The sequence below is a fragment of the Pseudochaenichthys georgianus genome, chromosome 3, assembly GCF_902827115.2.
Source record: "Pseudochaenichthys georgianus chromosome 3, fPseGeo1.2, whole genome shotgun sequence".
Lineage (NCBI taxonomy): Eukaryota > Metazoa > Chordata > Actinopteri > Perciformes > Channichthyidae > Pseudochaenichthys > Pseudochaenichthys georgianus.
Window position 1 is genome coordinate 27,777,307 of NC_047505.1, and position 13,638 is coordinate 27,790,944.

General features: G+C 40.2%; 1 protein-coding gene, 1 long non-coding RNA gene and 3 other non-coding genes across 5 annotated transcripts in view; 4 read left to right on the forward strand and 1 right to left on the reverse strand.

Annotated features, from left to right (window-relative positions):
- The window catches only part of LOC117465603 (protein TANC1-like), a 37,052-nt gene extending 28,875 nt beyond the window's left edge, over positions 1-8,177 (reverse strand). Inside the window, exons 1-6 of the mRNA XM_034108521.2 lie at positions 8,098-8,177; positions 7,767-7,865; positions 6,334-6,525; positions 4,193-4,285; positions 2,604-2,734; positions 663-951 (exon numbers count right to left, since the gene is read on the reverse strand). Coding sequence (XP_033964412.1) covers positions 663-951; positions 2,604-2,734; positions 4,193-4,285; positions 6,334-6,525; positions 7,767-7,842 — 781 coding nt within the window. The 5' untranslated portion in view covers positions 7,843-7,865; positions 8,098-8,177. The remainder of the gene's footprint in view (positions 1-662; positions 952-2,603; positions 2,735-4,192; positions 4,286-6,333; positions 6,526-7,766; positions 7,866-8,097) is intronic.
- Positions 8,178-8,845: 668 nt separating this feature from the next.
- LOC117464324 (uncharacterized) lies at positions 8,846-12,059 on the forward strand. Its single transcript, XR_004554073.2, has 5 exons — positions 8,846-8,967; positions 10,037-10,216; positions 10,548-10,642; positions 11,031-11,117; positions 11,857-12,059. It is a non-coding gene; the product is annotated as an uncharacterized lncRNA (long non-coding RNA).
- On the forward strand, positions 10,301-10,435 carry LOC117444507 (small nucleolar RNA SNORA31). Its single transcript, XR_004551804.1, has one exon. It is a non-coding gene; the product is annotated as a small nucleolar RNA SNORA31 (small nucleolar RNA).
- LOC117444496 (small nucleolar RNA SNORA31) lies at positions 10,685-10,817 on the forward strand. The gene has a single exon (XR_004551803.1). It is a non-coding gene; the product is annotated as a small nucleolar RNA SNORA31 (small nucleolar RNA).
- On the forward strand, positions 11,475-11,607 carry LOC117444487 (small nucleolar RNA SNORA31). Its single transcript, XR_004551802.1, has one exon. It is a non-coding gene; the product is annotated as a small nucleolar RNA SNORA31 (small nucleolar RNA).
- Positions 12,060-13,638: the final 1,579 nt, after the last annotated feature.

Consider the following 13,638-nt stretch of genomic DNA (forward strand, 5'->3'; position numbering starts at 1 on the left):
ATATAAATCAGAACATAATACAGGCAATCAATAACTTGCATTTAATTATCAGTTCAAATTGACTAAGGCTTCCAAATGTAAGCATTGCCTTCCAGTGTAACATAACATTTACCCAATCAACAATAAATAACACCAACTGTTTTATCAGCCACTCAAAACTCATCAATCAACGAGTTTTACTGTACTTGATGCGCCCTTTGCAGTTTTATGTTCAACTATAAATACAAACTCTATTTAAGGAGAAAAAGTGTCCTATTTTAAGAGAATCAGACCCACAAGCAACAAAGACAGCAGTGTCCCAGTTTTGACAGGAGGGAGCTGAAGCCTTGAGGCTGAAGTGGCACATGCGGCGTAGATAAACTAGCTGTTGGGTAGGGGTACACATTTGAGGAGGACTTAAAACGAGCTGATGATGCATCTAACTTTCTAACAACGTATAGGTGTGGCACTTCTGGTTTTTCTGAAAAATTAAGCAGTTCCACCCGCAGTCAAATAGGCTGTTCATGTTTTTTAGTACGCTTGTTTTTTACTTCCAGTAATACATGACTAGGCTAAAATGCTTCACCTAGTGGAACAAAACAATCTGAACTCACAAATTGTGGATAGACATCTTTTGAAATTCTGGCCAGGATTTCCAACAGATACACAGCAGAAACTCTCACCTATGATTCCACTATCCTTGCTCCCTAGGGTGGAGGTAGGGCTTTGAGAAGGAGGCCCAGGGCTGCTCCCAGCGAGGGGACCAGGGCCATGGCTGGGCACAGAGCTGGAGAGGGTCCCACTGGGGCTGGTGCTCGTGCTGCAGTGAGTTGAAGGTAAGGATAAAGGCTGGGACAAAAGCTGGCCTCCAGCACTGGTGCTCAGGGTGGAGGAGGGGCTCTCGGAGCAGGGGGAGGTGGTGCTGCAGGTGAGAGTGGAGCTGGGGCTCCCCCCCTGAGCAGAGGAATCACACTGGGAAGAGAAGAGCATCAAGGAGGTTAAAGAGACATAACATTAAGATATGTGGAAAATCACAGGTAGAGACTTAACCTGAAAGAAAAGGAACATGCCTAAGCTATATGTTGTTATATTTAAAGTGTAGTAAACCACAGTGCTTTTGCCTTTTGTAGCACTCCACTCTGCATCTCTGTGTTTGCCTTTATGCTCTCTGTTTTGTGTGCCTGAGTTGTTGTTGTGTGTGCATGCAGATGGGAAATGAAAGTATAATTCCAGTTATTTTCATCTTTGCTGTCATTTTCCCAATTTGTTCACAACGACAGCTGTGTTCAAAACTAAATCAGTGCATTTATAATTTAATTTTAGAGTCACTGTGCACACAATCTGCTGTTGCACACAAGGCTGATTGCACAAAGATTACATGAAATGTAAACATTGTTCATAGGCGAAAGGATGTCCTTTTACCTAGGAAAAATCCAATGCACACAGCATCAGTCTGCCTGAAAGAGGAAACTTGTTTAATTATAAATCTAGAACTGTAAAGAAAATGAGAAAGCAGTGTCAGTGTGTGTGGGTGTCACATAGCAACTTGGAGCAACTGCATGTTAAGCCCTATAGTAAAGCAAAATACACAAGTGTTTTTTTTACACAATAATTCCGATCGGAGCTCATCTGAGATTGTTGAAGCAGTATTCAAGACCCATTCTAGCTGTATATCATATATTGATGAGAAGCTTTTTAGTCTGCTTATTTTGAGTGAAGAGATACATAACAGCACATATAAGTACAATATATTAAAACCTACCATGCAACAAATCGTAGTTTTTTTTCCCCTCACAAATATTGTAATAGTATTTATCACTGTTCTTTGAGAATACTTTAAATGTACTGCTAACATTACATGTATTAATGTTTGTGGCCTTTAAACAATAAAGACAGCAGCAAAAGCGCCATGTGAAATGTTCAGAAAATGTAATCATAATCATAAGAAAAATGTGGTTAATAAATAGAAATATCTCGTAAGAATAAAAGTGTTTTTGTACTCCTTTTTTATAACCCTTGAAGTTTGATGACATGCATTTCAGGTCCCCTCATTACTGATGCAACATTTCTGCAACACAGAGACAGTGGGGAGAACAGGCAGCAGAGTTGAAACAGCTCACTGTTATTCCCTTTATACCAGAGCCTCATCTATCTTAGCCAGGACAACCCACATTCCTCATATGAGCCTCGCTATCTCTGTAAAACTGACTGAATCTGGAGCTCAGGTGGTGGAATGAGGCTGAGAAAATGGGCCAAGGCTGAGCAAAGCAAAGCCATAGAGATGGAAAGGCACATATAATAACGAAGGGGTTAAAGTGATAGGGCATTGAGTAGAGAAAGGGAGCCCTGCGTTAGCCTAGCAACAGGAATAATATCAGTGTTGGTATATCTATGTTTCAAAAGGGGATTTGAGTGGTCAAATCACACGCGATATTCATCACCATGTTTTCTTGCACTCAACTAAATTATAAATGACAATCAACTTATCTTAAATAAGTCAGGTTTAAATATTTAAAGAAGAAATTAAGATCCTGAAGGAAATCTTAACGTAAAAAGGTGATATAACAAACCATTAATTGCCTCTTTTTTTTTTAGCAAAGGGGCCAGTGAATCTGCAGCCGTACCTTCTTTTCCCTCCTGTCCTCCATAGGAGAGCTAACAGTGCCAGGCGTTGCTTCTCCCAATAAGAAGCATAGTCTGGTCATCAGTTCCTGGGTAGAAAGGGAGGAGCCCAGCTGGGGCTCCACGTGGAGGTCTGAAAAAACATACACATTCAGGACACACCGATTAACAAGCAAATGGAAACAGAGGCCAGAGGTAATCGTCATCTAACTGACGCTCTCATTTCAGCTCAGCACGCTTGTGAGGTTCCCTCCCAGCAGCATCGCCAGAGAGATATGTATGCATCCACAGGTCAGCACAGTCCCAGCTGCCCTGATTGAGAATGCACAGACAGTGACTTTCCAGTCCCCCTGGTTGAGGCAGCAGCATGAGGTTGTGTGAGGTTGTGAGGTTGCCTGTGCACACGCCTGCCAGGTGCTCTCGGTTAAGAGACGGGTTGTGAATTTCAATGAGCTTGGTGTCGACACTCCAGAGGAGAAAGGAGTGCCTTGGCTCTGCCTCCTCTGTTGCTCCAGGAGAGATCGACTGACACAGACCATGTGCTGCATTCATTTATCACTGTTTAAGGCTCCCTGGTGCTGCTTGACCTCCAACCCCGGCTACTCATGGTCCCTGTCACCTCTGCAGAGAAAGGCTTGAACAGATTTCACATGTCTGTGGTTTAACCAGCTGAGCAGCACAGTCCTTCGTTCTCACACCTATGCACCGTTATCAGCTGAATAACATGCATATTGAGTAGGCATATAAACAGGATGACAGGACATCACGGATTACAGCAACAGCTCACTCCTCCTCACAAACATCTATGCGTTTAGACATCACATTCATTTCGCACTCCCTCCCCTGAGTCTTCATTATTCTGTCATGGTGGCTAACTATCTGTGTTTAAAAAGTATACTGCATCACATCACTCTTTCATTGAACCCAAAGGTGTTTAAACCCTGAGAGGATCAAGGTGAGCTTGGTAAATTGTGTTTCATGAAGTGCCCCAGTTCTAGCCTTCAATACTCTTTTCACTTCACAGCTTGAAAAGCTGCTGAACACTTGGGTAGGAAGGGTGGATGTGTATTTCAGAGAGGGGGAGGAGAGACAACTTTGCATTTAGTCAGCAGAGCACCGAGACCCAATCTGGAGTAACATGAGGACACACTGAATGTCCAGTACAATTCATCAAACCACCCAGCAGTTGCCATTGGAAACGGGAAGCTGAGAGGTGCCTGGCAACCGGGATAGAAGATGCCTCATAAAATGTATTCAGCCTAAGGATAACCCTCTGGTCAATAACATAAAGAACGCCGGTTGGATGTGGGTATTTATGCCCCAATTGCTTTGATAACCATACAAACCGCATGCAAAGAAGTCAGGACAAAACTGTAATGAAACAAATCCACTCTCATTCAAAAACACTGATGATTACACCTCAAAAGGAAAACTTAATGCATAGCCTTTTATGTGTAATTAAAACACAAACTCAAACTTCAATTGCATATTAACAATCACTCACCTACAGCCAATTCATCCTCATTCAGCTTCCCCAATCAATACCTGGAAAAACCCCGACACGATGCTACACACACACTCCCACACTCACCTCTCTGGTCTGTCCTGCCACGGCACGAGGCAAAGACAAGGGGATCTCTCGCATTGGAAGAGCCATCCACATACTCTCGCTGCCTTAACCGTCCTTCGGCCACAGCGAAGAGGAACAGCGAGAGGGAGGGAGAGCACGGTGGGAGAGAGGGAGGGATAGAGGGTGGAGATAAGGAGGGATATGAAAGAAAGTGAGGGAGAGTAAGGCAAGAGGGAGAGAGGAGAGAGGAGAGAGAGAGAGAGAGGGAGAGAGAGAGATTAAGCCTCCCCAGATGAGATCTGTGGTGCAGAATTTGAATTGTGTCCCAGGAGTTTAAGGCAGTATGTACAGAGTGCGAGCCATGCATGCAAGCATTACAATATTCACTGTACCGTGGGCGTTTATCTATAATATATTAGCACTGCTAATGTCTGTGTGTGCGTGTTTTTCTGTGTGTTTGTGTGATGGCAGGGACAGTGGTGCACTCATATTGAGGTGTGTCTCAATTTATGCAACAACATCTGAGGGTTTTTGAAAACGCAGATTCTTTAGGACTGGAGATAATTCAGAGAGATGAGATGTTGGCGAACACTGAAATGTACTGACATTTATACTCAAGGTTATTTGGTGTTTGAACCTCACATGTGGATAGACTCTGGAACACTGTTCAATAAACAGTTTAATATTTGATTTTGCATGACCAAAGAAGACATAAAGGCCATGACAGTGTATCATTTCCCTCGTGATGACCGTTCAGTGTACTAGGAAAAACAAGGCAGTGCTGCATGCAATGAAAATGTAACAGCACCTTCTTCTGAGTGGCTGTACTCGCTGCAGGACACTGCCACCTTGTGCTGCTTTCAACGTAAGGCAAACAACGCATACATGGCTTTTTCATTGAAACATTTGAAATGGAGGCTTTAAATATTTAAAATCTCACAGAACGTATAGGGGAAATAATGTTAAAATAGAATAATAGCATTCATTATATTTATATTGCCATAAACAAACTATATTTGTTACTGCTTGTTTAAACAGTGGGTGACATCTTTGGAATCTCAACAGTTTTAACATCATAAAATACACTACAGGAATTTGCCCATGTATTTAAAAAGTGTTATTTTGATTCAATAATTAAGTATTTATGAGACAGTATACATCGTAGAATATGCTTAATCTTCAATTCTGTCTGTATGTGCTACATTAATGCACGTCTTGGGGACTATATTCTTTACACTGTATACTTAATAATTCATTCTATTAACCATTGCACATCCTTGTTTGCACATTTCTGTGCAAACAAACACTTCCAAAACCACACAACTCATTCATTTGAAATCAGATGTATTGTATATATTTTTTGCAGTGTCTTTTTCTATTTGTTTTATAAATATGTTTCTATTTTCTTTTTCCAGTTCTTGACTATTTATACTTGGTTGAATTATTATAATTTGTTTCTGCTTCTATGTTTATGTTTGACATGGCCGTACCCATATCCGCAGCAGGTCTCCAAGGTGAACAGCCTCTGGCATGTTAGATCAAGGTATGTAAGGGAAGTCGGCTAAACAGTCGTTTGTGGTAATGAACAGATATTAATCCGGATTATTGTAGAAGACACCATAAAATCAAACACGAAAATGTGTCCTCCACTCAAACAGAAAACATGTTTAACCTTAACTGATTTAAGGTATATTTTGAAACCTGACACTCCATTGTCTTTAAGAAATAAATATGGTGTAAGAAAAAATCTATATCCATAAAAAAGAAAAGAAAAAGCTTAGGAACTTGAGTTTTAATTTAATATATTTTGTCAAAAGCGATGTCTTTTTTATGACTAAAGAATATTGTATTCATAGTAGAGCCAAATTAATATAATATCTCAAAATCAACCTACCTAATTGGGGTTGCTTGCCTTAAGTTATCTTGTTCAATCATTCACTCTGACAATCTGTCACATGTCCCAGGCCCTGGGGGCAGAGATGGGATGCTGTCACATGTATGGAACAGCTGAATGCACAGAAGGTCTCTGCTAATCAAGGCGAACCCATGAAAGCATTCTGCTTTCTTTGCAGCTATTCCCTGATGCATGGCTTCTTGCTGTTCCCAGTTTCTCATAGTGACACTGTGCTTTATGTGTATTATTTTTATTCAATTTAACTCACCTGGGAACTTCATGCACGAGTGGGAGGGAACTATGTCGGCCTGTCGAGGGAGCAGAGGGGAGGACGGTAAGGAAATGGACGCTCCCTTGGTCAGTCTCCTCAGTTTTACCGGGTCAGTGGCATGATCCTTGACATGTGTGGCACGCCCACGACTACCCTTCTGCAAAGTGCTGTGAGTGTACACCTCACTTCCTATATGGAGAAGATAGGAGTGTGTAGGGAAAATATAAAGGGGGACATATGTTGCAGTGGCTGTACAACAGATGAACATATTGCAGAGAAAGATACATAGAAAGCAACATATGCATCGTATAATGCAGCATAGAGCAAACCTATCTTGTCTCAGGGGAATATTACTGATTGATGTAATGGAACGATTTTAATGCGAGAACATCCATTTAAAGAAACCAAACCAAAGCTAATAAAGAGTCGACGCTTATTGTTTTTTCATACAATATTTAAATCATTTTCATACTTTGTCCGTCATGGAGCCTCATTATGTCCACTTATAATGGTTATACCAGATAACAGTAGTTCACTGTGGAAAAATGATCTCTCTTATGTCTGTTTTTGCCGTTATTACCATGAGAAAAACAAGAACTCGGAATGTCCACTACTTAATATTAAAATTCCACATGATATGCTCTTGCATAATTCCTAAATGTGAAGAAGGATCAGAGCCATGAAACATTTAATGTTACACTTTTAAGAAGAAGTGAGATCTCTGGGCAAATGATCAGAGCCATTCCAATGTACTGTAAACATACTATATCATTTTTAATGAGACTGACACAGTTCTCTATCTTCCTCTCAGTTCTTGGTACCCAGAGCAGCACATTATCAAATATTAATGGGCAACATGGTTGCTCTAATACTGAGCTCTACTTATGTTTATCTATCTCCACTGCGCAGTCTGATATCTCCTCTGAACTGCAGCAGGTTGACAGATCTCTCTGTGAAAACATCCTGCTCCTGTTAAACAGCTAAATGTTGTTCAGCAAAACTCAGTTCAGTTCACATTTAACTGAGAATACAACTAAACGTTCTGTTTAGTTTCAACAAATATATCACATGTATATCAAGTACGTAGATTTGTTTCAGACATTTGAAGCCTATCACAAAATGTTGTAAAATGCTGTGTGTTTTTAGTAGGTCAGGATGTTTGCCTAACCCCCACCCCAACTTCTTCTGACACACTTTAAATGCAAGCAGTGGGACACTGTTTAAGGACAGCACACACTGATGAATTAGGCTAATTGAAATGGCTCTACTTAAACCACCCAAGAGAAGAGATCCTGAATATTGCCATCAAATAATGCAAGACGTTGTGCGTACAACATTAGACAGAGCCCAAATGCGCAATGTTGTCTTTTATTTGTTCTGACATGCTATAGTATTGTTACATAGGGTGGTTTCAGTGTGTATGCTCTTACCTGGATGTCTTTGGTTCTTTTTCTCTCCTCGTTTTCCTCCTCCCTCTCTCTTGTTTCCAAACACTGCTCTGAACATACTGCTGCTTCACTGTCTAATGCCTGTGGTAAATTAAACAAAACGTACATTTGAATTAGGATTTCAGGCAACATTACCCTCAATGTTAGCTGTTAATTCAACAGCTGAAGAAGAAACAGATTGAATTGTTGGTTTATGAGATGATCTAACTATTTAGTCTTTAACAATGAGCAATTTATTCGAAGTTAATCACTAGTGAAGATAGGGGTGGTCAAACATAAAAACTGATGACTTGAAAACAAAGCCTTAATTTACCTGCTCTTAAGTCTTCTTTAAAGCATGCTATCTTCACATAAATCCACAGGAGACTGATGGAGGACCAGTTAAACTCGCGGAGTCCAATTAAGCAGTGCTGCACCGTCAACTCACAGTGTTGGAGGAAGAGTCGAGCACGCGCTTCGTGCACGTGCGTTTATGTTCCACATCTGACGTATCATCGGCAATGATTTAATATTTTAATTTAATCCGTTTCGTTCTCTTGGCCTAATTTACGTACAGTATGTATTTTTCACAAGTATCTTCATTAGTGTATTATGTACTTAAAACTGCTGCTGAAAACACCAAAAACAAAAACAATATTAATAATATAATAATATATATTTTTTAAACTAAGATTATCATGAAAGGGTGTAAAACCGACTTTAAAGGAAAGTTTACACAGATGCTGAATTCTGCTTCGTTTCGTTACGAAGGAAAAATAACGATGAATTGTCCAATTAAAAAAGCTTTTTCTTTTGTATAATGTTCTTAAAACAGCCGTGCTACAACAAGCCTTATATCAAAATGAATAGCATCCAACAACAAAACACTGTTTTCATGGGGGATAGTTCTTTAGACATATAACTTAACTGAACATTTACTCACATATTACTGTAAAAATAACATACCAGGGGGAGTGGCGAAGTCACGCCCATCTACTTCCGGTCCATGGGAGGTAAACCTTCCTCTCCGTCCTCCAGGGGGCGACCCTCACACATCTCAGTAACCTATTTAAACTGGGGGCTGCAGCTTTCACGGTCTTTCAGCGACTCACTCACCAGCAGCACGCAGCAAAAATGTCCTCTCCAATATCCATAATGCCAAACAACATGAACGAGTCAATCTTCTGTACCGACGTGGTCTGCTGTAAGTATCTTACGTTTTGCACATTTATGGGAAAAAAGTGTTAAAGTTAGAGCGTTTTAGCTGTAAAATCTCAGTCTGTGGACACGTGTAAATTAGCTGGTGCCATTTTGTATCTTCTTCTGAATCATGGTCTCTATCCGTTTCGTATAAAGGAACAAAGATACCAGAATTGCAATGGTTAGTTCAACTGATTTAATGTCTTTTAAAGATGGTAAACATACAGGACGTTAACTGAAGTTGGTAAATGGTGTTCGGGCCTGGGGAAAACATTTCTACCGTCACACAGTTCAGCAGCACTGGAAATGCCTCGTTGCTACCATGCTGGCTAACTTTAATGCTAACTTTAAATTTGTAGTTTATACTAATTTGAATTGTCCTAATGTCCCCGAAATCGTGGGAATTTTATTTTCTTCCATATACCAGACAACACCTAATGTATACTGGTTTTGCTTGTTTAATGTACGATGATTTGTTTGTTTTTATCAGGTCATTAAAACGGTTGAACAGTTGACAAAATGGTATATAAATACTACGTGACCCAAATGATATGTTATTATTATTATGCAAACATAATTGTCGCCGCATCTTTGACAGCCTGGTCTCTCTGTTGTGAGATACCCTGGCTTTTAAGTATTTCAGATGCTAAATTAAATGTCCCTGCACTTTCTCTGCTCGTCTTTCCATGGCGTCTCGGATTGAATCAGGGAGGATAAATCATGTTTTGGTCTTTTTAAAAAAAAAAATAATGGGAATGAACCAGTAGCTGCCGATCACCTAATTTTTCAGTAAGCGGCAGACACAATACTGTAAGATCCGGAATGTAATGCGTTTTCTCCCTTGTTCAGTCTCAAGATGTATGCTTATGTATGACAAGCCATGGCAAAACTACAGTTCTCCGGGTTATTTTTGCACATTCTTCTTGTAAAACAAATGCCATATCTGAAAAGCAGTTGTGGCTCCTAAAGCCTTATATTTAAAGTACAGTTTTGGCCTATTGGGTGTAATTTAAAAGCGTGCTGTGTTGGGCACTACTGTCAAATAACTCCTGTTTCATACTTTTTACTTGCAGATCCTATGCCTTTTGGGGGATCCCTGTGTGAGGCGGATGCAGGATGATGGCTGTGTTAGCTGCTGCAGAATCTCCAGAGATGACTGCTGCTGAAACACCACACTGCCAGGCAGTGGAACCACAGGAGTTAATGCATCCTGACAAAGGAGCTCCAGCAGGAGGACTGCTGCATCCTGTCATGTATGTAAAGATGTGTTTACTTTGTGGAGACCCAGACTAAGGCCTAACTGTTTTGGGGGTCAAGACTTTTAGCTTTGTCACAAGCCGCATCTTTGACAGCCTGGGCTCTCTGTTGTGAGATACCCTGGGTTTTAAAATTTCAGATGCAAAATTAAATGTCCCTGCGCTTTCTGCTCGTCTCTTTCCATGGCGTCTCGGATTGAATCGGGGAGGATAAATCAAATGTTAAAAACTTGTTGATATGGTCAATCAATTAATCTATTGGTTCCTATACTAATGACTTATTCTGTTTGAAGCCTCAAGTTCATGTTTTTTCCTCTCCCTTTGACAGTCTCCTGGGTTAAGCGTTGGGAGATTAAACTTGAGAGATGTCCCAGCTGTGATGTTCACTGTTGAGCAGTCTTTGTCCGACACAATACTTTGCAGGTGAGCAGGTGCAATATTGTCTTACAGTTAAGGTAGACTAATTTGCATCTACTGATAGACCTGAAGCATGCTTCTTTGGCTTCAAGGTTTGCATAGAGGTGCTAAATTGAGTGTTCCTTGTGCTTTTTGACTGCTAAATACAATAGCAGCACAGAATAAACTGAGGAATACATTTTAGATTTTTGAGGAAAGTCAAATTCACTAGTAAATGTGACCACTGAAGTCCATTTCCTAACACTCCTGCACATTTGATGTGCTTGCTCCATAAATGTCCCAGTCCTGTCAACATGTATTGATTTGTTGATATGGTCAATCAATTAATCTATTGGTTCCTATACTAATGACTTATTCTGTCTTATTCGGTTAATGTTTTTTCTCCCTTTGACAGTCTCCTGGGTTAAGCGTTGGGAGATGAAACCGTGAGAGAAGATGTCCCAGCTGTGATGTTCACTGTTGAGCAGTCTTTGGCCGACAGGTGAGCAGTTGTAATATTGTCTTGCAGTTAAAGGTGGGGTAGGTAAGTTTGAGAAACCGGCTCGAGATACACTTTTTGTTACATTCCATGGAATGCTCTTAACATCCCGATAGCATTGAATATCTTAAGTGCTCTGACAAAAAAAGTCATCTGTGGAAGCCGTAATACTGTAAAAATTACAACCAATCCGTTTAGCCGGCCCAGCTAAACCGATGCGCGTTCATGTGTGTTGGAGGAGGTGCTCTGTAAGGAAGCCTGAAGGAAGGGGCGGATTCTTTTCGGCTGTGTACTTTCACATTTTAGTGCCCAAGAGCCGGTTTCTGAAACTTACCTACCCCACCTTTAAGGTAGACTAATTTGCATCTACTGATAGACCTGAAGCATGCTTCTTTGGCTTCAAGGTTTGCATAGAGGTGCTAAATTGAGCCTTCCTTGTGCTTTTTGACTGCTAAATACAATAGCAGCACAGAATAAACTGAGGAATACATTTTAGCTTTTTGAGGAAAGTCAGATTCACTAGTAAATGTGACCACTGAAGTCCATTTCCTAACACTCCTGCACATTTTGAAGTGCTAAATCTGGTCAACATGTATTGATTTGTAGTATGTGTATAGTTTGCACTGTTAATAGAATTTGTATGTAGCAGGCATTTTGCCATGAATTTGTTCGAACTACTTGTTGCATGATGACTTGACTTTTGGTTGCTGGGGTTTTTCCTTAACGTTTCATTCTCTTTCAGGTGACAAGCGGCGGCACTGCGAAGGAGATGGCTCATTTTCCTAATGGAAAAACAAATGTGCTTTTTATTTTTATAAATAGCCTTTTTGCATTTTAGTTTGCTGCGTCTGACTGGCAACATTTGACATGCACATGGTACATCCAGGCAGAATGCATCAGCTGTACATGAAATGTAAAACGGAATCCTGAAAATAAAACTATTCGACTAGGTCTGAAGCATTTTTTGTTTTAACTTGTTGCACGATGTTTATCAATATAAATAATGCAATATTGGTGTGAAAACAAAGTCACATGAAAGGGAACTTTTAACTCTTAAAGGTCACCTGTTATGCAAAATCAATTTGTTTCACATATTTTATACATAAACATGTGTAAAGAGATTGCTCACTTTTTGTCCTGATTTGAAAATGAGCTGATCAGATTTTGGCTTGTGTAACCAATAACCAACCAAGGTAACCCTCCACCTTATCACCTCAATGGTCTTTTATAACAAATATCTCGCAGAGGGGAGTGGCACCTTATTTTCATCTAAAGTAGTGTAGTCATGGACTCTGACCTGAGTTTCAACAGTCACTAAATCAGGCTATCATTTTAAGAATAGATCTAGGATTAAAAGACTAATGTCACAGCAGGATTTGGAAAAACTAGTCCATGCTTTTATCTTCAGTAGACTACTATAATTAGTCTCTGACTAATGCATATTAAAACGTTTCAGCTGATTCAGAACGCCGCTGCTTGAGTCCTCACTAACACTAAGAAAGTGGATCACTCCAGTTCTGAAGTCTTTACACTGGCTTCCTGTGTCAAATAATTTTTTTTAAAAATACTGCTGCTGGTTTATAAAGCACTGAATGGTTTAGGCCCAAATTACATTTCTGACCTGCTAAATTATGAACCATCCAGATCTCTCAGGTCTTCAGGGACTGGTCAGCTTTCTGTCCCCAGACAGAACTAAACATGGAGAAGCAGCGTTCAGTTATTATGCTCCAAATATCTGGAACAAACTCCCAGAAACCTGTCGGTCCGCTGCAACTCTGACTACTTTTAAATCCAAACTAAAGACTTTCATATTTGTTAACTATTCATATCTTAAACTGCACTGTAACTTTTATCTATGTATATTTAGTTTTGTTCATTTTATTATCTTTGCTTTTTTTTTACTGTTTTTAAATGCCATTTCTTACAGTTTGTCTCGATTGCTAACACACTGAAATTCTACATAAAGCACAATTATTTTAACTGACACTCAAAGAGCAAAACCTCGGCTCAAATCTCCAAAAACGTTTTCAGCTTTTCACACAATTTGCAAATCAACATGGCACTTTTTGCAAACCACTGCACACGTTTCTCCACGTAAGACACAGGAATCTGACATAAAGTCACGTGTTAGCAGGTTTAAAACACTGATATTCAAAATGCCTCACACATGGACCAATGATCAAGAAACACGTTCCACCTGACCAAACACCTGGTAGCATAATTGTTGGCTCATCAATCAGGATGTTAGCACTATAAAAAGACCACAGGCAGGGGCGCCGTAAGGGGGTGAAAAGTTAGGACGATTCTAAGGGCCCGGGACTGACAGGGGCCCAAACAATTTTAGAACATTAAGAAAACAATGCTTAAGTAACCAATGTGATGTCTTTTCATGGGGCCCAAAATCCCTGGCGGCGCCCCTGACCACAGTGAGTACTTTCTTACAGCAACAATGGAAGCCAACATGGAAGCAAGAGGAAGAGGAGAGGAGGAGGAAGAGTACTCTCTAATGAAATGAAATGTTATC